The following is a 25,908-nucleotide window of genomic DNA, read 5'->3' on the forward strand; positions in this document are numbered from 1 at the left end:
GTCTGTCTATAAGCGAAAAGTACATGTTTGCTCTTTCTTTTTGATATAAAATAGAGGAATTCATTAAAAGAAAACACCAGGGGTCTACTGAGGGTGATTCTTCATTAGTATCTTTACTGGCCCTTTACATAAATACATCTTACAGCTTCACTAGATTATCATGGTCAGATATAAAAGAAGCGAGCTGACAACTGTAAAAACATAAATTATGCTTACCAGATAATTTCCTTTTCTTCTGTACAGGTGGAGTCCACAGCTGCATTCAGACTTGTGGGAAATACTGAACCTGGCCACCAGGAGGAGGCAAAGACACCTCAGCCAAAGGCTTAAATACCTCCCCCACTTCCCTCATCCCCCAGTCATTCTGCCGAGGGAACAAGGAACAGTAGGAGAAATATCAGGGTGAAAAAGGTGCCAGAAGAACAAGATAAAATTTAGGGCCGCCCATCAGAGAACATGGGCGGGAGCTGTTGACTCTCCCTGTACAGAAGGAAGGGAAATTATCTGGTAAGCATAATTTATGTTTTTCTTCTTAATACAGGGAGAGTCCACAGCTGCATTTATTACTTGTGGGAAATTATACCCAAGCTACAGAGGACACTGAATAATAACGGGAGGGCAAAAAGGAAGAGGAAGCCCCCCTCTGAAGGCACCACAGCCTGCAAACCCTTTCTCCCGAAGACTGCTTTACCGAAGCAAAAAACTCAATACAATTTTGAAAGGAATGTAAGGAAGGCTAAATAGTCCGCCCACCAAAAAGAATCCTAGAGGCCTCATATTAGAGGCCCAAGAGGACGCCACTGCTTGAAAAGACTGATCCGTAAACCTCCGAGGAAGGCTAGCATCCCGCTGAGTCATGACCCAAGCGGAAGATACTCCTCAACTAAAAAGATAAGGAAGACTAAGAGCCCTCTGACCCTTACACTTCTCAGATACTGTAGATAATAAACAGAGAAAACTGTCTATTCTTACATAGCCTGAGGATAGATCCTTAAGGCACTACTCCATATCAAGTAGAAAACTTTCCTTCGCGAAGAAGGAATAGGAGATAAAAATGTACCCAAAACTTCAGCTGAAAACCTTAGGAAAAATCCTAATTAAGTCTGCAGAACAGACTACTATCGTGGAACACCCAAAAGGGAGGGACACAAAGCAAAGCCGTAACTCAGGGCCTTCTGCTCGCAGAAGGAAGAAAAGACGATGAAGGACTCTAAGATAACAACCTAGAGATCACATCATGCATAGGTACAAAGGTAGCCCGAAGCAAGACTATAAGAGTAAAGTCCAAACCCCAAGAAGGAGCATCCGAACTACACACCTGCCTGACCACAGTCAAAGTTCTTAGTAAAAAAAAACAAAAAACTGTACGTCCAGAAACTTAACGAGCCTCTGAAGCCGGACAAAAAATCAGACAGGGCCAACACTGTCTCAACAAGGAATATAGCTAAGAGGCCCTTCTCCAGATCATCCTGGAGGAAAGAAAGAGTCCTGGCAGGCCCAATAGAGTGCCAGGACAAACCACATACTTCGCAGCCGAAGGGGTCCTCCACACCTGAGATAGATGACAAGGGACCAGCTACGCACTTCAAGGAGAGGAACATAACCTCCAGAGAAACTGTCTCATCAGCTAAGACTAAGAGACATCTCTCAACCCGTTGCAGAGAACAAAGATTTGAGGAAGTAAAAAGAAACCCTGTTCCAGCAGATACCTGCAACAAGGACAAACTTCATGGAGGCCAAACCGCAAAATCGGGAACCACGATCTATGTGGCCTCAACGGAGCAGTCAGAATCACTGATGCCTACCCCTGCTAAATTCGAGCCACCACTCAAGGCAAGAGTGATATGGCAGAAAAAGGGAAAACAAGTAATGAACCTCCAAGGCACTGCTAATTTATGCATTAGCTCTTCCTGAAGATCCTGAACCACGACCCATAATGGGTAGACTGGAATAAAGACGGACGTCCAGAGATTCTCCTTCGGCGTCCCTTTCCAGTTGCAATTCAGATAACAAAAAGATATCTCTAGATAAAATCCGTCCCAAAGAGGGTCGCTGATGGCGAGCCGCAGTGGGCCTCTGCCCACCACCCAACTCAAAAAGCTAACCCCAAACGCTAGGGAGACTCTCAATCTCAGAAGGAGATCCAAGCCAGCAAAAGTAAGACCGACTAGATCCCTGTACTGGGACAAACGCAGTAGACTAGACCCTTAGAGCAGAAAGGATTTGCCTGAAGATCCAACATATGAATGGGAGGAAAACAAAGACATGAGAGAACTATACTCTCAACCAGTAGTCCATGAAAATCTGCAAAGACAGATTTGAAACATCTCCACTGTACTGCCTCAACCTACACCTAACCTCGGATGGGATGAGGCCTGGCAAAAGGGATGAAGTCCAAAAAAGGACCCCAAGACAAGTCATCACCCCCCCAACACTGAGATAGCGATTGACTGAAGCAGGTCTAAAAGGCACGAACTGAAGGGGCTAACCTTAAGGTAAAGTCTACCTGGCTAGGAAGGCTAATTTAATACCTAGGGATCCAACCTGGCGCCTTCACCAGATAAAATCTGGCCTAGATCCATCTCTGAGGATCGAAGAAAACAGAAAAAGTCCCTAAAAGTCTTCTATCAGACGATACTACGGTAAATCAACCAGCATCGTTAAGCCACGGGAACTCTCTGTTACTTTAATCAGGTCACTGTCCAATAAACCCGAGATCCCAAACAGAAAACTTTGGATCAGAAACAAGATTACTGGGAGAGACGGTCTAAAGCAACCGGATAATACCCCCATAGGAAGAAAAAAGAAAGATATTCTTCACGACAGTGAACCTGCAGTGCTTCCGAACCAAACCGAAAGAGAGAACTTATATTCTCCCCAAAAAGGAGACAAATCAAGCTCTGCTTGAGTACCCTGGAATCCAAATAAGACAGGAAATCCCTCCCTATACTAGACCCTGAAACAAACAGTGTAATGAAAATATTCTCACACTGCAAAGGTACTCCAAAAGACATCTAAAAAAAACTTCTCTCTCTCTGCCGAAAGACAAGACAAAGGAAGACAAACTGCCCAGAAATGCAGGACGTGTAGCCTAGCTCCGGTCTCTAGGACCCCTGGAACTGATATGATCCAGAATCAAACGCCTATACAAGATAGACCCTAAAACAGGTCCTTTCTGTCATCAAGGCTAGATGGATGTGTTCAGTCTGGGCCAGAATAGCTAGAACTAACTCCTTTTCTTGAGAAGAAGGAAAGATTAAACTTAACTAAACCGAAAATTCTTAAATTCCAGCTTCTGGTAGAAGACTGCGAACAATCCATGACGTAAATCTGACTCGAAAATGTCGAGGGAACTCTCACCCCGAACTGAATTGAGATGCTTCCATAGGAACCCTTCAGAAATATTGACAACCAAAGTCGTCAGCTTCTAACATCCCATATAATGAAACGTCTTCCTAAAAAGAGTTTCTATAACAACCAAGAGCTCTGAAACAAAAAATTATCCGAACCGGATATAGAAGAAAATAGGCAAGCGCACAAAAAGTGATAGCCAAGAAGGAATGTGCAAAAAAACAGGTCCTGCCTGTCCTACAACACAAACTCCCCTGTAGAGCTCTGGACTGGGATTCTAAAAATAAAATAAAATGTGTAGACGAGAAAAGAATAGGAACTCCATCCTTCTCCACTCGTCTAATCAAGATCGCTATCTGATTTAGAGGACAGAGATTCAATTGATGGATTAGAACTAGGGCATCGCCAAAACTTCTTTTAAAAGCAAAGGCAGGCATGTCATTCTAAATCTAAATGTTAAACCCTCTTTAGTCGGAGGACTCAAATCAACAGACTCCCACCCTGGAGGTCCTACCTCTGAAGCCTCAGAGGGAACCGCATACCCAGATGACTGATCAGATACAATCGTCAATTTACACAACGGACCCTGGGCAGGAGTGCATGGATTAACCCTCCGCTTGCATGTAGCAGGAAGAGGTAAAATTGCTAAGGCTGTAGAGATGGCCATGCGGAACTGCACAGTAACCTCTGGTGGAAAAAAGGCCCCTTCAGGCAAAGGAGCAGCAGTACCCGGGGAAACTGCGTGTGTAGGAACAGAAGATTCTAGGGAACACACCTCAGGACGAGGAATCCTCAGAGGCAGACGGCTCAGTGATCTCTAACATCTCAACGTTGGTTGATGAGAACACCCTGTTGTGGCATACGGAACATAATTGAGAGGGTTGGACTACCCGAGCCTCTTCACAATATGAACAGGTATCAAATTCAGTATTGGAGGGATCCCCCTCTAAAATATCAGAATCCTCCATAATTCGACTAATTATAGGGGGGGGGGGGAAACTGGCACCTTATACCCCCAATGGCTGGGGCACTCATCACCTCCTATGACCCAGACAGATAGAGAAAATTGCTCTTTGCTGCAGACACACAGTCAGGAATAGGAAATGGGAAATGCAGTGCGTCATGCAGGACCGCCCCTGCTAAGGAAAAAGCGCACCAGCTTAATAAAACTGCACAGCACTATAACCTGTATGTTCCGTATCAGCCTAGGAGCCCAAACGTCTTACACACAAAGCAGTCAAAATCACATAACAAACATGATTAAACAACCGCCCTGTTCAATAATCCCCCTCAGGGGATATTAACCCTTGATTCCATACAGATAAAAGGAGTCCCACTGTGACCCTGTCTTCTATCATTAACATATGTATAAAAAATTAAACAATCTTACCGGAATCTATGCCGTAAAACAGAAACACAGGCCTTCAAGTTTGACAGATTGTAGCAGCGCTTCTGACATGGACTTGAGTGAAGAAAAGCAGGCAGCAAAACACTGATTGCTTAGGAGCTGTTAATCTGAGTCTGGATGGTTTCGCAGAAAGATTCTCCCTGCATCTCCAGACTCTAACTTTTATCAATGCTCTCACTGAGAGGCTGACAAGACTACTTAAAACTCCAGTCCCATCTCGAAGGGTACTACCCTGAAATCTTCTGACACTTCTCTGCCAACCTCCTGTGATGAAAGGCAAAGAATGACTGGGGGATGAGGGAAGTGGGGGAGGTATTTAAGCCTTTAACTGGGGTGTCTTTGCCTCCTCCTGGTGACCAGGTTCAGTATTCCCACCAGTAATGAATGCAGCTGTGGACTCTCCCTGTATTAAAAAGGAAACAGTATTACATTTTAAAGCACCAATATAAACCTCACCATAGGGGACACTTTCCCTATTTCAGAATAAAGTGGTCCCACAAAATGTGTGAGGTACATGAGAGTATCCGCGGTGCTAATCTGTGCACAGGGATCTCACCAGGACATTAAAGCAGGAAATTGTTTTCCTTTCAGCAGGTCCTTCCCTTGACTACATGTGATAATGATTTCTTACATATGAATTGTTCCACTTCTGCCTTGATATTTAGATAAAGGACAATAACCAGCTGCGAAACACAGTTAGCAAAAAAAAAGATTTATTACTGTAGGTGGCAGTACTGGGACAGAAGTTATTTTCAATCAATAATAAAAACACATTTTTTTTCAGGAAAACAAAAATACAGATCTCTGTTATTAGTTCACAGAACACTGTTTTCCAGTGATCTTGTCCCATAGATAACTGGTAGCTAAAGACACCTGCAGCATAACTATTAATGGAAATAAGCATAAAGATGACTGACCTGTGTAAAGAGGCATCTTCCTGCTAGTTAAACTAGACTCATTTTCAAATGTGGATAGAAATACTTGAGTACAAAACCCCATGGCATTAGTGATGAAATCTCACTGCATCGCCCCATGGTTTCGGCAGATAATCACATATGGAACAGTGCTAAATATAAAGGTGGTCTGGGACAATCCCTCTGCAGAATATTACTATGCTATATCTCTGCCAGACAATAAGCACACGACCAGTCCTGTCTGCTATCTCAGGACACAATATGACTCTCAGGAAGTCATTTGGACAAACTTTACCCACAAGTAGTGATCTGAGTGGTGAAATCTTACCTTGTCCTTTGTCGTGATATCAACATCATCTTGGTGTTGGTTTCCCCCAGTATCTACTGTGAATGAAAAGAAAAATTGCATTTATTACTTATTTACATTTTCATATTTATAAAAAAAAAGTTCCACAAAGGACTAAGAACACACAGGACATATTTAAATACAGAGGGCAAAGTATCCTAATCACAAAAAGCTTAAAGGGACATTGTACACTAGATTTGTCTTTGCATAAATGTTTTGTAGATGATACATTTATATAGCCCATCTAGGAGTGTTTTGTATAGCTTTGCTTATCTTTAAATAACATTGTGCTGATTTTCAGACTCCTAACCAATCCCCAAAGTTTTAGATGTATACTCAAGTCTACAAATTCCTGCTTGCTCCTGTTTGTGTAATGGGTCATTTCATATGCAGGGGAGGGGGGAGGTTCTGCTCTCAGCCCCTTTCACTGGGTGTCCCAGTCTAACCTAATCAACAGTGCTAAACTGGGAGCTTCTAAGTGAGTTTTAAAAAGGTTTTATAATAGATTTAATATCAGAATCTGTGCATATTCTTTGTAGTAGTGTTTATTACATGCAGTTATATGAAAATTTGTGTATACCGCCCCTTTAAGTTCTCACTAAGGGGACATGTAGCAGACTCATGTTTTTAGTTCACATTAACAATAACGTTCTGAGCCGGATTAAACCACAAGGCAAAGAGTCCTAATCATAAAATACTTAAGATCTGACTAAAAGGACCTGTAGCAGTCTCATGTTTTTGGTTCACTAACAGGTAGATTACAAGTTATGGGCGCAACGGGGTGCAAAACGAACGCAACAAAAGTTGCGTTATTTCACACTCCATTGCACTGCCATTACAAGTTTTCAAACAGTCGGCTTGTGCAAGCGTTATGGTTGCATTGCGCTCCATACCGTACAAAATACAAACGCTGTTTTGACGAGCTCGTGCACACTTTCCCCATAGACATCAATCGAGAGAGCGGGTTAGAAAAAACCTAACACCTTCTGATGGAGGAATGAAAAGCTCCGTAACGCAGCCCCATTGATGTCTATGGGGGGGAAAAAAGTTACGTTTAAACTTAACACTCTAACATAAACCTCACGTCTAAACACCCCTAATCTGCCGCCCCCAACATTGCCACCACCTTCATAATGTTATTAACCCCTAATCTGCCGCTCCAGATATCGCCGCCAACTAAATAAATCTAAAACCGCCAGCCCCCCACATCAAAACAACCTAAATTAAACTATTAACCCCTAAATCTAACCGTAACCCTAACCCTAACACCCCTTAACTTTAACATAATTAAAATAGAGCTAAATTAAAGTTACAATTATTAACTAAATAATATCTATTTAAAACTAAATACATACTTACCTGTAAAATAAAACCTAAGCTAGCTACAATATAACTAATAGTTATATTGTAGCTAGCTTAGGTTTTACTTTTATTTCACAGGTAAGTTTGTATTTATTTTAACTAGGTAGGCTAGTTAGTAAATAGTTATTAACGATTTACTAACTACCTAGCTAAAATAAATACAAACGTACCCGTGAAATAAAACCTAAGATGCCTTACACTAAAACCTAACATTACAAAAAATAAAAAACACTAAAATTACAAAAAAATAACAAATGAAATTATACAAAACAATACAAATTATTCCTATTCTAATACCCTTAAAGAAAAAAAAAAAAAAAAAAAAAACACCACCACCCCCCAAAAAAACAAAAAAACCTAATCTATAATAAACTGCCAAGGGGCCTTTTGTGGGCCCTTAAAATGGCCTTTTGTGGGTCATTGCCCTAAAGAAATCAGCTCTTTTTCTACAAAAGAAAAACAAACTCCCCTTAACAATGTACAAACCCCCACCCCCCAAACCCACAAAATAAAAATAAAGTAAAACCTAATCTACCCATTGCCCTGAAAAGGGCATTTGTATAGGCATTCAGCTCTTTTGCTGCCCATAAAAAAATGGCTATTCTAAAAAAAAACAAAAAACAAAAAAAACATCCCATTACACAAAATGACAAACGAATTATCCAAAATAATAACAATTATTCCTATTCTAATACTCATAAAAAAAAAAAAAAAAACCCCAAAATAAAAGAAACCTTATCTATAATAAACTACTAATAGCCCTTATAAGGGCCTTGTAAAGGGCATTGACCTAAATAAATCAGCTCTTTTTCAAAACAAAAATACAAAGACCCACTAACATTACAAACCTCCATCCCCCAAACCCACAAAATAAAAAAAACCCATCTAAAAAAACTTAATCTACCCATTACCCTTAAAAGGGCATTTAGCTCTTTTTCTTGCCCTTAAAAGAGCATTTAGCTCTTTTAATAAATGCCCAACCCCTAATCTAAAAAAAAAAAAACACCCCAAAGAACCTTAAAAAAACCTAACACTAACCCCTCTTTAGGTACTCACAGTTGCTGAAGTCCCGCTTGAAGGATCTTCATCCCGGCGGCATCTTCTATCTTCATCCTGGCGGTGCGGAGCGGGTCCATCCTGAAGACATCCGGGGCGGAGCATCCTCTTCATATGGTTGCCACCATATACTGAATCTTCAATGTAAGGGAGCATTTTCAAAATGGCGTTCCTTGCATTCCTATTGGCTGATTTGATTTTGGAAATTCAAATCAGCCAATAGGATGAGAGCTACTAAAATTCTATTGGCTGATTTGAATAACCAATAGAATTTCAGTAGCTCTCATCCTATTGGCTGATTTGAACAGCCAATAGGATTTCAATAGCTCTCATCCTATTGGCTGATTTGAATTTCAAAAATCAAATCAGCCAATAGGAATGCAAGGGACACCATTTTGAAAAGGCTCCCTTGCATTGAAGATTAGGTATACTACGGCAACCATATGAGGAGGATGCTCCGCGCCGGATGTCTTCAGGATGGACCCGCTCCGCGCCACCGGGATGAAGATAGAAGATGCCGCCTGGATGGATGGAGACCTCACCACCTGGATGGATGAAGACCTCGCCTCCTGGATGAAGACTTCTCGCTGCCTGAATGTCCGGACTTCAGAAACTGTAAGTGGATCTTTGGGGGTTAGTGTTGGGATTTTTTTAACTTTTTTGTGTGTGTTTTTAGGGTTTGGGCTTTTCTTAAAAGAGCTAAATGTCGTTTTCAGGGCAATGCAATAGAGTTAAATGCCCTTTTAAGGGCAATGCCCATACAAATGCCCTTTTCAGGGCAATGGGTAGCTTAGGTTTTTGTTAGAGTCAGTTTTTTTTATTTTGGGCGTTGTTTGGGTGGTGGGTACTGTTGCAGGGTCTTTGTATTTTTTTACAGCTAAAAGAGCTGTTTAACTTAGGGAAATGCCCTACAAAAGACTCTTTTAAGGGCTATTGGTAGTTTATTGTAGGCTAGGGTTTATTTTGGGTGGGCTTTTTTATTTTTACAGGGCTATTAGATTAGGTGTAATTCTTTTTTTTTAATTTTTGATAATTCCGTTTGTTATTTTTCGTAATTCAGTGTTTGTTATCTTTTGTAATTTAGTATTTTTTATTTTTGTAATTAGATACTTTGTAATTTTTATAGTAGTGATAGGATTTTTTTTAATGTGTATTTTAGTTTTCTTTAATTGGTAGTTAGTTTAATTTTAGTTTAATAGTTATATTAGTTAAATTGTTAGTTTAAACTTCGTTTTTTTAATTTAACAGGAAAGTTTTAATTTAAGATAGGGAAATTGAAATTTCAATATAAAGTTAGGGGGGCGTTAGGTTTAGGGGTTACTAGTTTAAATTAGTTTATTGCGATGTGGAGGGGCTTGTGGTTTAGGGGTTAATAGGTTTATTATAGGGGTGGCGGTGGCGGGGAGCGGCGGAATAGGGGTTAATAACTTTAGTATAGTGGGGACGATGTGGGTGGACAGTAGATTAGGGGTTAATAATATTTAAATAGTGTTTGCGATGTGGGAGGGCGGTGGTTTAGGGGTTAATAAATTTATTATAGTGGTGACGATATCGGGGAGCGGCGTAATAGGGGTTAATACTTTTTATTAGTGGCAGTGATGTTGGGAGCGGCATATTAGGGGTTAATAACTTTAATATAGTATTTGAAATGCGGGAGGGCCTAGGTTTAGGGGTTAATAGGTAGTTTATGGGTGTTAGTGTACTTTGTAACAGTTTAGTTATGAGTTTTATGTAACAGTTTTGTTGCGTAAAACTCATAAATACTGCTCTCAGATGACGGTACGGATCTTGTCATTATAGGGTGTAACGCAAGCTTTTTAGCCTCACTGCAAAACTCGTAATGGCAGTGCTATGGGAATCCCATGAAAAAACTTCATTTTTACAAGTCCGGGACTGACGTTGCATTACATGCTAAAAGGCTTGCGGTACAGCTGTTTTAACGCTGAAATTATCATTTTTTCAGCGTTAAAAGACGACGCACAACTCGTAATCTACCTGTATAACAATTATGGTGTGAGCCAGATTAGACACAAGGCGACATAAGCACTTGCCGAGGGCACCATAACAAGAGAGGGTAAAATGATTTTACTATGCATGGAGCATATACACATATAATCCTTGCACTTGTATTCATATGCCGCACCAGCTCATTCAGCGATAATGCCAATTGACTCATTGTCAATGCAATAAATACTCTCTGAGTAAGTGAGGCATATGTAAATATGCACAGAAAAAGCTATCACTGAAACAGACATAACCTTTAATAGAAACATTTTTGATAGCACTAAAATATTGCAAAATTAATTACTTTCAAAATTGAAATTATTTTATGTGTATTTTTGTGCATAAGAAAAAGTGCCACTTGGTGTGGTACCAAGATGGACACTAAAGTATTGCAGTGCCTATATAGGCTCCTTTCCTAAAATATGTAGTTTAACTATACTGATAGGAAAGAGTACAACTAGACATGCACCAAACCACCACCATGGTTGTTTTAAAACAATAAGTAACAAGATTGGAATTAATAAAAGCCAAGAGTATAACTGTAAACTCTAGAGCTTGCTTAGGGGTTTTATTTACTATACTGTCCTTCCTCTCTCCTTCAAAAAAACTTAAATTATGTTTACCTGATAATTTTATTTTCTTCTGACGGGGAGAATCCACAGCTGCATTCATTACTTTTGGGAAATACAGAACCTGGCCACCAGGAGGAGGCAAAGACACCCCAGCTAAAGGCTTAAATACCTCCCCCACTTCCCTCATCCCCCAGTCATTCTGCCAAGGGACCAAGGAACAGTAGGAGAAATATCAGGGTAAAAAAGGTGCAAGAAAAATAAAAAAACAAAATTTACGGCGTCCCCAAAGAAAAAACGCGGGTGGGGAGCTGTGGACTCTCCCAGTCAGAAGAAAAGAAAATTATCAGGTAAGTATAATTTAAGTTTTTCTTCTTAAACGGGGAGAGTTCACAGCTGCATTCATTAGTTTTGGGAAAACAATACCCAAGCTATAGAGGACACTGAATGCAAAATGGGCAGGTACAAGAGGCGGCCCATTCTGAAGGCACCACAGCCTGAAATTACCCAAACACCAGACAAACAAACTGCTTCACCAGAAGCAGAAGGAACAAAAAATAGAAAGGACCAAGTAACTGCCCATCAATTAAAACCAGCAAGGCCCTTGCAAACGACCGTTTAGATCACTAGACTCAACCGAGCACAAAGGTCTCTGAGGAGACAAAGTCCCGCAGACTCCAAGCCCACACTTTAACTCATATAAGAGAGTCAAAAAGGACCACCATACAAACAACTAGGGCAAAAAAGAACCTCAAGTATAGCTCCAAGAGCGCAAACCAAGGTTGCAACAGGCGAAAGCCGCATAGAGAATGAACCCTACCGACCAAGAAGAGTGAAGGGAGGAAAAAACCCAGATCCCTAACTGCATGGAGACCAAGGGACAAAATAAAAACAACAACCAAAAAAGTTTAATCTAAGCCTGAAAGAAAAAGCCATCATAAATAAACTACAGAATAATAAAGATATAACTATAAAATCTGCAGATAAGGGCGGCGGTATAGTCGTGATGGACACCGCAAAATATCTCATTGAAGCCCATAGACTCTTAGACAATACTACAACATATAAAAAATTGGATCTCAATCCCACAAATAAATATGTACAAACACTGAATAAATTGTTGGTAGAGGGTAAAAGATCAGGTATATTAAATGAAAAAGAATTCCAATTTCTAACTCCTCAAAATCCACGAATACCGATCTTTTACTTTCTACCAAAAATTCACAAGAGCCTAATCGATCCCCCTGGTAGGCCCATCAGATCAGGGATTGACTCTATCTCCTCCAATCTCTCAAGATATGTAGATGGCTATCTGCAAAAATATGTAACAAACTTAAGTTCCTATTTGAGGGACTCTACCCAAGTACTTAACATCTTAAATACTTTCCAATGGGAAGATGATATGTATTTAGCCACTTGTGACGTAACGTCACTGTACACAGTGATAGACCACAAAAAGGGAATGGAGGCAATTAACCACTATCTCACAAAAGACACAGATATTCCAGAAATACATAAGGAATTTATTTTGAATAGCATCAAATTTATTCTAGAGAACAATTATTTCTCCTTTAATAACAAGTTTTATCTCCAAATAGAAGGAACAGCCATGGGTACAAGGTTTGCACCTAGCTACGCCAATCTTTTTATGGGTCTCTGGGAAGAAAATTTCTTCGACCCGGCGGCTATGGTGCAAACCTTGTACTCTACAAAAGGTACATTGATGACCTTATAATAATTTGGAAAGGGCAAAAAACCGATTTAATCCAAATGTTTGAAAAAATGAACCAAAATAATCTAGGTTTGCATTTTACACATAATCAAAGCAAAGAGACAATCACCTTCCTGGATTTGGAAATTATGGCACTGGGCAACAAGATAGAGACAAAAACATATTTCAAACAAGTTGATTGTAACAATTATCTGCATGCCAAAAGTTGTCATCTGGACGCCTGGAAAGACAACATACCAATAGGACAGTGTCTAAGAGTCCGAAAAAACTGCTCTAGGTTGGCAGATTTTGAAGACCAGGCAGGAACACTAATTGAAAGATTTAACTCAAGAGGTTATAACACAATACATACCAAAAAAGCATTAGAAAGGGCTAAAAGTACCAATAGGGAATCATTGCTAGTATACAAAGAAAAAACAAATACAGACGAAAATGTAATAAAAATTCCTTTCATAACTGATTACCACGTTGACCATAATGTGGTGAAAAAAATTATAAAAAGGCACTGGCATCTCATTAAGGAAGATAACATTTTGGGAGAAAAAGTAGCAGACAACCCCAGTTTTGTTTTCAAAAAAGCAAGTAATCTAAAATCAGCCCTTGCACCCAGTGAACTAAAAAAAAACAAGAATAAAAAATTAATACAAAAAGATCTTCATGGACAGAAGCTAACAGGTTTCTTTCCATGTTACTCGTGTAAGTCATGTAAACACAGCAATAAATCCAACATGATTCAGATAGGTCCTAATAACACCATACTAATTAAAGAACTCATAAGATGCTCACATAAAGGCATCATTTATGTCCTAAAATGCACCTGCAATCTTTTTTATTTTGGAGAAACTAAGAGAACTCTGAGAGATAGAATCAGGGAACATCTCAATAATATAGAGAATGGAATAGAGGACACACATCTTTATAAACATTTCAAAACCATGCATAAGGGCAATACAAAAGATCTATCTTATTGGGGTATATACAAAGTAGAAAAACACTGGAGAGGTGGGGATATACAGAAAAAACTGCTTCTAAAAGAGGCAGAGTATATCTTTAAATTTGACACACTATTCCCCAAAGGTCTAAATTCAGAACTGGACATCTCACCATTTCTTCTCGATTAGGGAATATATATTCTTTATGCATGCTAAATACAATAATCTAATTTCCCCATAACCTGTATCCTTTATGCTTTTAGATTTATTTTGAAGACATTTGGTCTTTATTGGTCTTATTACAAAGAAAAATGTTTTATGGTTCTTTTAGAATCAGATATTTAAATATGTTTGGTATATATGACTAGCAGATTTATGATCAACAATATAATGGAGCAATGTATTAGGAGCAAGTGCAAATAAATTATACCACCTTAAGTATGGGATTACCATGAACCAATGGGATTCAGGATACACCTATTAAAGAGAGGAGTCAAACAGTCCAAATCATTCTTGATAAAGCTCCTGGAGGGAGTGAAACGCGTAGAAGTTAAAGACTGTATTCTTGACTCCACTATTCTTTTAGCTGATTGAACCAACCCAGGTTGACTGTCATCAAAGGACATTAAGGAGAAACTTCATCGGAACCTGCGTGCTAACAGCACTAAGTGCAGGTGAATTTACTTTCAACAGATACTCCTTTGCTGATCGGTGCCTAAACAAGTACAAGTATCAGATACAAGAAGAATTGTGAATACCTAATATTGGATGCAAAAAGGTATTTTGGATACTAACAACTGTCTAAGCAGTGATTGGCAGACGCAAGACAAGCCCCCACACATCGGGTGTGACGTCAGACGCCAACAACACGAGGACACTGCCAGAAGAACTGAGCCGCAGGACGCACAGGATACCCTGCTGTTACTCAAGCTTACTATAAGGTACCATCTGCATGAAAGATTGCGAACTGCAATCCTAAACTATCAGCAGTATAAGATTACTGGACATTTCTCTTGGTTCATACATATGGACATGTCAATTAGTTCGCTAAGAATACAGATATAAAGGATGGATTTAATCCGAGTTAGAGCAATAACCCTATATAATTTTCCCCTTATGCACAGCTCCTCTGTAAGCTCCATTCTATATATACTCTTTGCATAAAATATAGTCTTTGCAAAAGTTTTATCAAGCCGGTATTTGTATTTTAAAGAGATATCTATGTGTAATTTCATGAACACTTAATAACTCATGAGAAATCTTGGCTAATTGCTTAGTCACACCCCAATAGAATTTTCTCTGTGACTAAACTATTAAGCAGTAACCTAAATTTCTCATGAAGTACTAATCAGTACCATTTTTACTTGTTTTTATGCTAATTCTCATTATTGTTTTGAATTGAATTGTACTAGAGACGTCTCTATATAATCTTTCTAATCGTATTGTAACCAAATAAATTACCTGTTTTTTAGAAACTCTTCTGATCTGATTTCATTAACATGTATCACGAATATCTATCACTGATAATATAAATATTTCACATAAGTATCTTCAGCTATTAGCGCCCTTACAAGACCTCTCCTTTTTTCACAAAATAAAAACGCCCCAACACAAGAAAACTGGAGGAACAAAGGTAGACCCCCCCTCCCTTACAAAGAGTGCAGGATGGAGTGACCGAGGGATAAAAATCACCCACAGGAGCTGCTAAAAAATAGCACCATAACATCTTATTATGCTCTAGATGAAGCCACAGGCTTCCCTTAAGAGGTCTAAGCGGACACAACCCACCAACACTAGCTAATCAAAGACTAGTAAACTGCAGTAGGACTCTCACAGAGGAAAAACTCCAAACGGACCCAGGCAAACGGACCCAGCACCAAGACTGGCAATGTCCGAAAGGACAAGGGAATTAAAAATTCCCCGAACCACCAAGACCCTCAGGAAGGATAAGGATGGGACCCAGACCCCCTAAGGAAAAGATTGGGTCCAGACACCAGACCCAGCTCCCTTCCCTATACTGAAAACAGAAATGGCATGACACCAGAAATCCAGCCCTTCACATGGCATCCTGCCCATGAGGGGAAACACAAACCTAACAGCTCACCCGCCCACAGGCATGGTGCGTAAAGCTGTAGACGGACAGCAAAAGGTCAATACCGATTGCCCTCCGGTTACTACAGCCGGCCCAGTAGAGATTTTCCAAATCTCCGTTAAGAGAGAGAAAAACCGCCAGAAGGGACATGAGGACGTTCCGGAAATGGAAAAACTGGGCTGTCAAGATCCAACCTAAGGGATCTGGACAGAGAAAACCCAAAATGTCCAGTCAAAGATAAGAACAGGTCAAGAAAACCAGACACCCAGAGCCAGCTTCAAAACTAATAACCCCTGAGGAACCAACGGTTAATCCTATCTGGAGAAGATCTTGCACCACTGTTGATGCAATCACAAACACCCACTAAGTCTAAAGACTAAGGTAAACTTACAAGAGAACAGAGCACAAAACCTAGAAAATCTAGATTGAAAAGATAAATAGTCTCCAAATATCCACTCGGGATCAACCTCCCGGAACCCCCTACAGCTTGAGGAATGTACGATAAACGAGCATCCCAAACTCCTTGCGAGCGACAGCTCAAAATGAAATGCCTAAGCAGGGGCAACCGCAGGAAAAAAGAGACAACACAATCTCCAGAGCTCCAAAATTATGGGAGCAGACGAAATACCGAAATACCGTAGGGGGAAGAAAAAAGGCCAAAAAGCCAGAGCTTCCAGAAATAGATGACCAGAAAACCAGACCAAAGAAAAGGGAAAAAAAAACCTTTAAGAAAGAGATATTGTCACCAAGGATTCCAAAAGGACAATCCAAGAAAAAATACCAATAGAGGAGACGAGTGATCGCCACCTAAACCTGGTAACACAGATTTCCAAGGAGTCATCTGAACTTCCAACCCTATTGGGAAGTAGAAAATGCTAGCCTTAGCAGGATCCGAGCTCGGTAACCCAGCCAGCCATCAGGAATAGGAAATTGAGGACTGAGCACAATACCCTCTGATGCCCAACCCAAAGGAATAAACGAGGACCAGCCTGACGTCTAGGAACGAAAGGCCTCCTATAACATACAAACCAGGAAAGCGAACTCTTCACCAGAGTAAGCAACTCAGCACCCTAACAGGGCCAGCCGGTTACAATAGGTACCATGTGGTTGATACAGACCTCATCGGACAGAAAAACTAGTGCCCGACCAGGACCAGCCTAAAACATAGGGTACCCTAGAACTGTCCAAGGCAACAGAAAAGTTGAAGCCCTAGTAGGGAAAGACAAAATAAACGATAGACATAACAATATCCTAACACTATTTATTTAACTTCCACGGAAGTGCCAAAGCGACCACAAAATCGCTAGTATCAAATCCCAGAGAATTTTTTTTTTCCAAAAGGAAAAACTATAACAGACATGAGCTTTTACAAAAGGAAATAAAATACATCCTAACCGTATCAAAGTAAATGGGGGCAGTACCCGCAGGTGAACGCTCAAGAAGAATGGACACACTAACAGGACCAGCCGGTCAGAGAACCAATTCTTCCAAAGCTCAGGACTGGAATAAGATACCTCAAAAATGAAAAAATGCAGACGACAAGGATATTGACTTCATCCCCCCTCGTTTAACCCTGCTTGCCGTCAGGAATGGAAGACCGAGGATCCATCGACCCATTAGGACTGGGATCCTAAAGCACTGCCCAAACATGCCTCAGCAGGACATGAAGGCATGTCAGTTTATAATGAAAGGCAAGACTTACCTCCGCTGGGGCAACTGATGACCCTGGCTCCGAGGGTTGGACCCCCTGAAGCCTCAGAGGAAACCGCTTCCCCAGAGGGCTGATCTGATCCCAACAATTGCACGTCTGACGAGCCCTGGTTAACGGAACACGGTGGAAGATGTAAATGCACCAACGCCATAGATATGGCCATGCGGAACCGTATCATAACTTCTGGAGGAAGAGAAGGGGTAACGGCATTTGGGACACCTGCTTGAGTAGCAAGAGAAGGCTCTAGGGCGCGCGCCTCACGGGATATGGGATCCTTAGGGGCGGGTGGCTCAGCGGGCTCTAAGTTCTCCGATTCGTGAGAAAAGAGTACTCTAAAGTGGTATTCGGAACATAACTGATGGGCATGGATTACCCGGGCTATTTCATAATCTTCGCAAGAAGAAGAATCTGAATCAGACATCTATCTCCAAAAAAAAAAAAAAAACAGAATCCTCCATAACTTGGCTGGGGCACTCACCACCTCCTATGACCCAAAAAACTAGCGAAACAGACGCACTCCGTCGCTACCCGGTCAGGAATATGGAAATGGAGAACAGAAAACGTGACCACGCCCGGTCCCAAGGTGCACCTTGCAGGCCAAAGAAAAGTGCGCCAGTCCACGAGGACCGCACAGCCTGACAATAAGGCCAGTATGTTCCGAAATAGCCACGAGCCCAAGCATCACTACACATTTGCAGACAGAATCACATAAGAAACATGATTAAAGTCCACCCTGTTCAATAACCCCCCTCAGGAGATATTAACTCTTGATTACATAAAGATAAAAGGAGTCCCACTGAGACCCTGACTCTTCTTTTACATTACATTCTCATATTGAAAGTAAAATGAAACGATCTTAACAGAATCTACGCCGTGGAACAGGAACACAGCCCTTCAAGTGTGACAGATAGTAGCATCGCTTCTGACATGGACTTTAATGAAGAAAGCAGGCAGCAAAACTTGTCAACACTGATTGCCTATGGAGCTGTTAATATGAGTCGGGATGGTTTCGCACAAAGACTCTTACTGCATTTCCGGACTAAGACTTTCATCCAAGCTCTCACTGAGAGGCTGACAGGACTACTTAAAATTCCAGTCCCATTCCGAAGCGTACTACCCTCCATAAGAGACTTATTGAATCTTCTGACACTTCTCTGCCAACCTCCTGTGACGAAAGGCAAATAATGACTGGGGGATGAGGGAAGTGGGGGAGGTATTTAAGCCTTTGGCTGGGATGTCTTTGCCTCCTCCTGGTGGCCAGGTTCTGTATTTCCCAAAAGTAATGAATGCAGCTGTGGACTTTCCCAATTTAAGAAGAAAACCATCCTTCCTCCTACCTCCTCTCAAACTCCATCAGTCATCCAATGAAACTCAACACTCCCCTTTTTCCAAACGCCATCAGTCATCTACAAAAACTAAATGCTCCCTCTTCACTAACTCCATCCTACTTCATGCATCAGACATCAGGTATCAGGAGTAAGGCATCACCCACTGGGAGTCAGTTATCAATATTCAGGTATCAAGTGTTAGGCATCAGTTGTTAGAAATCAGATGTCAGGAATCAGTGGTCAGGAATTAGGTATCAAGTGTCAGACCTCAGGTATCAGGAGTAAGGCATCACAAACTGGGAGTCAGTTAACAATATTCAGTTATCAATATTCAGGTATCAAGTGTTAGGAGCAAGGCATCAAGTGTCAGGCATCAGTTGTTAGAAGTCAGATGTCAGGTATCAGTGGTCAGGAATTAGGTATCAAGTGTCAGACCTCAGGTATCAGGAGTAAGGCATCACAAACTGGGAGTCAGTTAACAATATTCAGTTATCAATATTCAGGTATCAAGTGTTAGGAGCAAGGCATCAAGTGTCAGGCATCAGTTGTTAGAAGTCAGATGTCAGGTATCAGTGGTCAGGAATTAGGTATCAAGTGTCAGACATCAGGTTTCAGAAGTCAGACATCACAGGCGCGATCACATATGTTGCATAATTTTCAGCACAACTGCTGAAACCCACGTCGGCCATAAGATCACCTTGCACTTCGGGTGAATCACATAACACACGTCGCCATATGATATACTGGAGTAAGTAGGTCAAACTGGCGAGGTTCAGAAATATGCGCAACTACACTTTCTGGTGTTGCCGGTAATTTACGCCAATATATTGCATGCGTACGTTAAAAATAAAGAGTTTTCTTTTATGTTGATTGTGCCTCTTCAAACGCTCCCTCTCACGTCTCATGGTGGGTAATCAGGGTGTCTGTCAGGTGTTTTAAGGCTGCAGGCGAGAATTTGTGCTGTTTGTGATTGGTTTAAAACACTTGCAGAGGGCAGATACTAGTTTGATTAATTAAGTGGCCAGGAAAGGTTTAACTGTTTGAGATGTGCGGCTGAAATGTATGTGCATGCGTTAGGTGTTTGTTAAGCCTTCCAGGGACTTACGCTTCTTTTTTACTGTGCGCAATGGTTGTTGTGCCTGCCTATGTGTGGCGAGCTGAAAATGGAGTAAAACATATCCATTCTGCGTGCGTAAGTCCATGCACTGCTTTTGTGATACCGACTGCAGACGCCAGTTCTATGTTAGTGTAAGGGAGTAAAAAATGTGCACGCTGTGAAAAATCTACACGCATAACTTGTCTGCTGCGCCAGGTTTGTGATAGTGTGAATTGAGAAAAAATGGTGATGCTGTTTTTTGCGCACATTGCCAAGTATGTGATCTAGGTCCAAGTGAAGGATATCAGAAGTAAATTATCAAACATCAGAAGATGGACATTAAAAGTCAATTGTCAGGAAACAGAAATCAGGTGTCATAGATTAGGCATCGGGTGTCAGACATATGTCAGGCACGAGACATCAGAAGTCAGGTGTCAGACATGAGGAATCAGATGTCAGGTGTCAGGAGACTAACATTAGGTATCAGCCGTTAGCCACCAGGTGTCAGACATTATGTGTCAGTCATGAGACATCAGATGTCAGAAGTGAGATATCAGACATTAGGCATCAGGAATCAGAAGTGCAGTGTCAGCAGTTAGACATCAGGTGTCAGCAGTTAGACATCAGGTGTCAGCAGTTAGACATCAGGTGTCAGCAGTTAGACATCAGGTGTCAGCAGTTAGACATCAGGTGTCAGCAGTTAGACATCAGCTGTAAGCATTTATCATACATCCCCACACAACCCATCAAATATCAAAACCATACTTTTATATTTATGAAATATCCCTGATTATAGTTTGCTTTATATCTACCATATATCTGTTTGTACTATAATACCAAATAGGTAGTCTATGTGACTATGTCACCCAAATGGGGTGTAGTTACCTTCTTTCCCACCTCTTTTTCAGATGCTTCAAAAAAAGCATTAATATAAACCCATATATAAATGTTGCCATTTGTGCATTATACCTGTGTTTATAGAACTGCAGAATAATGATTATAATAATATATAAACTCCTGAACATCATATACGAGTTTCTAAAGCAGTGATGCACTACTGGGAGCTAGCTGAACACATATGGTGAACCAATGATAAAATGCATCAAACAGCATCTAGCTCCCAGTAGTGCATCGCTAGTGCTGAAGATATGTACATATGCTTTTCACAAAGGATACCAAAAGAAATATATTTGATATCATAAGTATACATTATAAATTATTATAAATATCTATACTATAATAGGGTTTGTAATGCGTTTGTCGGTGTCGGCAGTTGCTCATGCATCCTCAAAGGAATGTTGGCTGCGCGAGGCAGCCATAAGAATGTTGGCTGCGCACGCAGCCAAAATAATCCACATGGATGCAGCAAAGCTGCATCCCGGTGGATTCCGAAAATGGCAGGGTGGTGAAAGAATCCAGCCCACAAGAAATAATTAAAAAACACGTAACTGGCCGCACAAAGTATAACAAAAAAAAAACCTAACCTCCCGCATGAAGTACCCTGAGACTGCATACCCCACATCGCAAAATTATAAAGTAATTAACCACTAATCCGCAAATAATATCATTAAAATATTAATTCCTTAACCACCAACCCCCCACATCGCAATAAACCTAATTAACCTATTAACCCCTAAACCGACAAACCCCTACATCGCAATAAACCTAATTAACCCATAAACCGACAAACCCCCACATAGCAATAAACCTAATTAACCTATTAACTCCTAAACCGACAAACCCCCACAATGCAAATAACTAATTTAATTACTAAGCCCCCTAACCTAACACCTCCTAAATTAACCCCAATACTAAGTTGCACTTAAATAAAACTTAACATTATGTTACCAAATTTTTTTTATCTAAAATGACAAAAAAAATTAAACCTATCCTCTATGAAAATAAACAGTTAAAACCAATCACCCACCCACCAAACCGCCCAAAGTAAAACAAAAAAAAAATAACACTAAAAACCCCCTAAAATTAAGGGGCATTTGTATGGGCATTGCTCTTAAAAGGGCAATCAGCTCTTGTACTGCCCTTAAAAGGGCAATCAGCTCTTTTCCAGCCCATTAAATCCCTAATCTTAAAAATAAAAAAAATAAAAATAAGCCCCAAATAGGTACTCACCATTCCTGAAGTCCGGCAGAGAAGGTCTTTTTCCAGACGGCTCCATCTTCTTCTATCTTCATCCAGAGCGAATGCGGCGTGGAGCGGAGGTGTGGAGCTGGCTTCCCCGATGCGTGGATCCTCAGCGGCGGTCCTCGGCAATGTGGAGGCTCCTCTTCATGTGATCATCTGTCGCACACTGAAGATTGAATGCAAGGTACCCCATGTTTATTGGAGTACCTTGCATTCCTATTGGATGAAATTTTGAAATCAGCCAATAGGATGAGAGCTATTGAAATCTTATTGGCTGATTTGAACAGCCAATAGGATTTCAGTAGCTCTAATCCTATTGGCTGATTTCAAAATTTCAGCCATTAGGAATCCAAGGTACCCCAAATTGATTGCGGTACCTTGAATTCCATTTTCAGGGTACGACAGACATCGGATATAGATGAGTCTCCATGCTGCCGAGGAATACTGCCGCCGTTGAGGGCCGCCGCTGAGGATCCATTCATCGAGGAAGACAGCTCCGCACCTCATTACGGATAAAAATAGAAGATGATGGATCTGCCAGGAAGAAGACCTTCTACGCCGGACTTCAGGAATGCAGAGTACCTATTTGGGGCTTAGTCTTAGGCTTTTTTTTTTAGATTAGGGTTGTTTGGGCTGGAAAAGAGCAGAATGCCCTTGTAAGGGCAATGCCCATACAAATGCCCTGGTGTGTGGGGGCTTTTACTATTAGGGGGTAATTGGTAATTGGTAAAAGAGCTGTTTAACTTAGGGCAATGCCCTACAAAAGCCCATTTAAGGGCTATTGGTAGTTTAATATTAGATTAGGGGGTGTTTTATTTTTGGGGGATTTTTTATAGGGATATTAGTTTAGGTTTGCCTTTCTTATTTTGGATAGCTTTGTTTATTTTTTTCTGTGAATTTACATTTTTTATTTTGCGTAATTTTAGCTTTGGGGATTGTAGTTTTTTTTCCTCTGGGCAGGCTTATCGCCTAGTATATAATAAATTTGTAGTCATTTTTCATTTCTTACCTTTATCATTTTCTGTTCTCTGCTCGTACATCTTTCTAATGCTCGTCCTCCTCCGAAGCTCTCGAGCAAATGCTGCCGGGTCATCCCAGGGTATACTGCAGTCTTTTGCCAGCATTGCCGATGTTCGCTCCAGGTCCCCAAACTCATCAAAGCAAGTCAAGTCCAGACTTTCAAATGTGAACACCTTGAAGGCTCTTAAAACTTCTTCCCAGGTCAGGTGATCTGTACAATAATCATACAGATCGGACTGAAATTAATTGTGCAAAACACCAAAAACAGGTACCTAACTGACATGTGTAGCTTTTTCTGCAACATACCCAGATAAACTGACCCGAAACAGATACCTAACTTACATGTGTATCTTTGTATGCAACATACCCAGATAAACTGACCAAAAACAGGTACCAAATTCATATGTGTAGCTTTTTATGCAACATACCCAGATAAACTGACCCAAAACAGGTACCTAATTTACATGTGTAGCTTTTTATGCAACATACCCAGATAAACTGACCCAAAACAGGTACCTAATTTACATGTGTAGCCTTTTGTACAAAATACCCAGATAAACTGACCAAAAACAGGTACCGAACTCACATGTGTAGCTTTTTATGCAACATACCCAGATAAACTGACCCAAAACAGATATCTAACTTACATGTGTAGCTTTTTCTGCAACATACCCAGATAAACTGACCCGAAACAGATACCTAACTTACATGTGTATCTTTGTATGCAACATACCCAGATAAACTGACCAAAAACAGGTACCAAATTCATATGTGTAGCTTTTTATGCAACATACCCAGATAAACTGACCCGAAACAGATACCTAACTTACATGTGTATCTTTGTATGCAACATACCCAGATAAACTGACCAAAAACAGGTACCAAATTCATATGTGTAGCTTTTTATGCAACATACCCAGATAAACTGACCCAAAACAGGTACCTAATTTACATGTGTAGCTTTTTATGCAACATACCCAGATAAACTGACCCAAAACAGGTACCTAATTTACATGTGTAGCTTTTTGTACAAAATACCCAGATAAACTGACCAAAAACAGGTACCGAACTCACATGTGTAGCTTTTTATGCAACATACCCAGATAAACTGACCCAAAACAGATATCTAACTTACATGTGTAGCTTTTTATGCAACATACCCAGATAAACTGACCCACAACAGGTACCTAACTCACATGTGTAGTTTTTTATGCAAAATACCCAGATAAACTGACCCAAAACAAATACCTAACTCACATGTGTAGCTTTCTGTACAAAATACCCAGATAGACCGTTCCAAAACAGGTACCTAACTCACATGTGTAGCTTTTTGTAAAAAATACCCAGATAAACTGACCCAAAACAGGTACCAAGATTTTTGTACAAAATTGATACATACAGAAACACATACACACATAGACAATACATATACACACTGACAGATACATACAGAAACACAAACACATACATACATATAGACACATACACACGTAGGCTATACATATACACACTGACAGATACATACATGCACCAAGCTACCAGCAGATACTGGGGCCTATTTATCAAATGTCTGTCCAACATGATCAGATCAGCGGATCATGTACGACAGACATCGCTGAATGAGGACAGCAATACGCTCTCCGCATTCAGCATTGCACCAGCAGTTCTTGTGAACTTATGGTGCAATGCCGCCCCCTGCAGATTCACGGCCAATCGGCCGCTAGATTGGGGGTGTCAATCGATCTCTGTCCGCCTCCTCAGAGCAGGTGGACAGGTTATGGAGCATCAGTCTTTAGACCGATTCATAACGGGGCTTCAAGCTGCATACAGAGCTTAATAAATATGCCCCACTGAGTAGATCCAGTTCTGTGCAGGAACACACATACATCTATGGTACCCAGTTTTGTGCAGGAACACGCATACATCTATGGTACCCAGTTCTGTGCAGGAATACACATACATCTATGCCGCACACTGCCAGCAGATACTGAGTGGACCAAGTCCTGGGCAGGAACACACATACATCTATGCACCATGCAGCCAGCAGATACACAACACAATGGCACCAAAGTTTAATAGTTAATTTGCTATTAGTGTTTAACCCAGATTTGAATACAAACCAACAGCACAATGTATTTAATTGCACATCTTCATTTCAATACACCAAAGAAATAGATAAGAAAATGAATAACTACAAAAACAACTCTTTTTACTTATTTGTGACTTTAAATATATATTGAAAGTAGCCAGAAAATAATTTTATCTATTGTTTTATGCGTTTGTTTTCTGTGTTTCCCAAACACTGATTTAGATTAAAGAAAACCGTTTGTGAAACTAATATCTTGTGAAAAAAACCTGCAGCAACATTGCAGATTTCTATCCGCTCATCTCCACAGTAGCCAGTTGCAAGCAGCCTTGCTAAATTTACAATTTTGTAAATAAATCATTAAAAACAGAATTTATGCTTACCTGATAAATTACTTTCTCCAACGGTGTGTCCGGTCCACGGCATCATCCTTACTTGTGGGAATATCTCTTCCCCAACAGGAAATGGCAAAGAGTCCCAGCAAAGCTGGCCATATAGTCCCTCCTAGGCTCCGCCCACCCCAGTCATTCGACCGACGGACAGGAGGAAAAAATAGGAGAAACCATATGGTGTCGTGGTGACTGTAGTTAGAGAAAATAATTCATCGGACCTGATTAAAAAACCAGGGCGGGCCGTGGACCGGACACACCGTTGGAGAAAGTAATTTATCAGGTAAGCATAAATTCTGTTTTCTCCAACATTGGTGTGTCCGGTCCACGGCGTCAACCTTACTTGTGGGAACCAATACCAAAGCTTTAG

At 40.6% G+C, this 25,908-nt stretch overlaps 1 protein-coding gene across 1 annotated transcript in view; it reads right to left on the reverse strand.

Annotated features, from left to right (window-relative positions):
- Positions 1 to 25,908, reverse strand: part of SPAG17 (sperm associated antigen 17) — a 783,114-nt gene that overhangs the window by 388,937 nt on the left and 368,269 nt on the right. Inside the window, exons 14-15 of the mRNA XM_053705129.1 lie at positions 23,053 to 23,274; positions 6,002 to 6,057 (exon numbers count right to left, since the gene is read on the reverse strand). Coding sequence (XP_053561104.1) covers positions 6,002 to 6,057; positions 23,053 to 23,274 — 278 coding nt within the window. The remainder of the gene's footprint in view (positions 1 to 6,001; positions 6,058 to 23,052; positions 23,275 to 25,908) is intronic.

This window comes from Bombina bombina, chromosome 3, assembly GCF_027579735.1.
Source record: "Bombina bombina isolate aBomBom1 chromosome 3, aBomBom1.pri, whole genome shotgun sequence".
Classification (NCBI taxonomy): domain Eukaryota; kingdom Metazoa; phylum Chordata; class Amphibia; order Anura; family Bombinatoridae; genus Bombina; species Bombina bombina.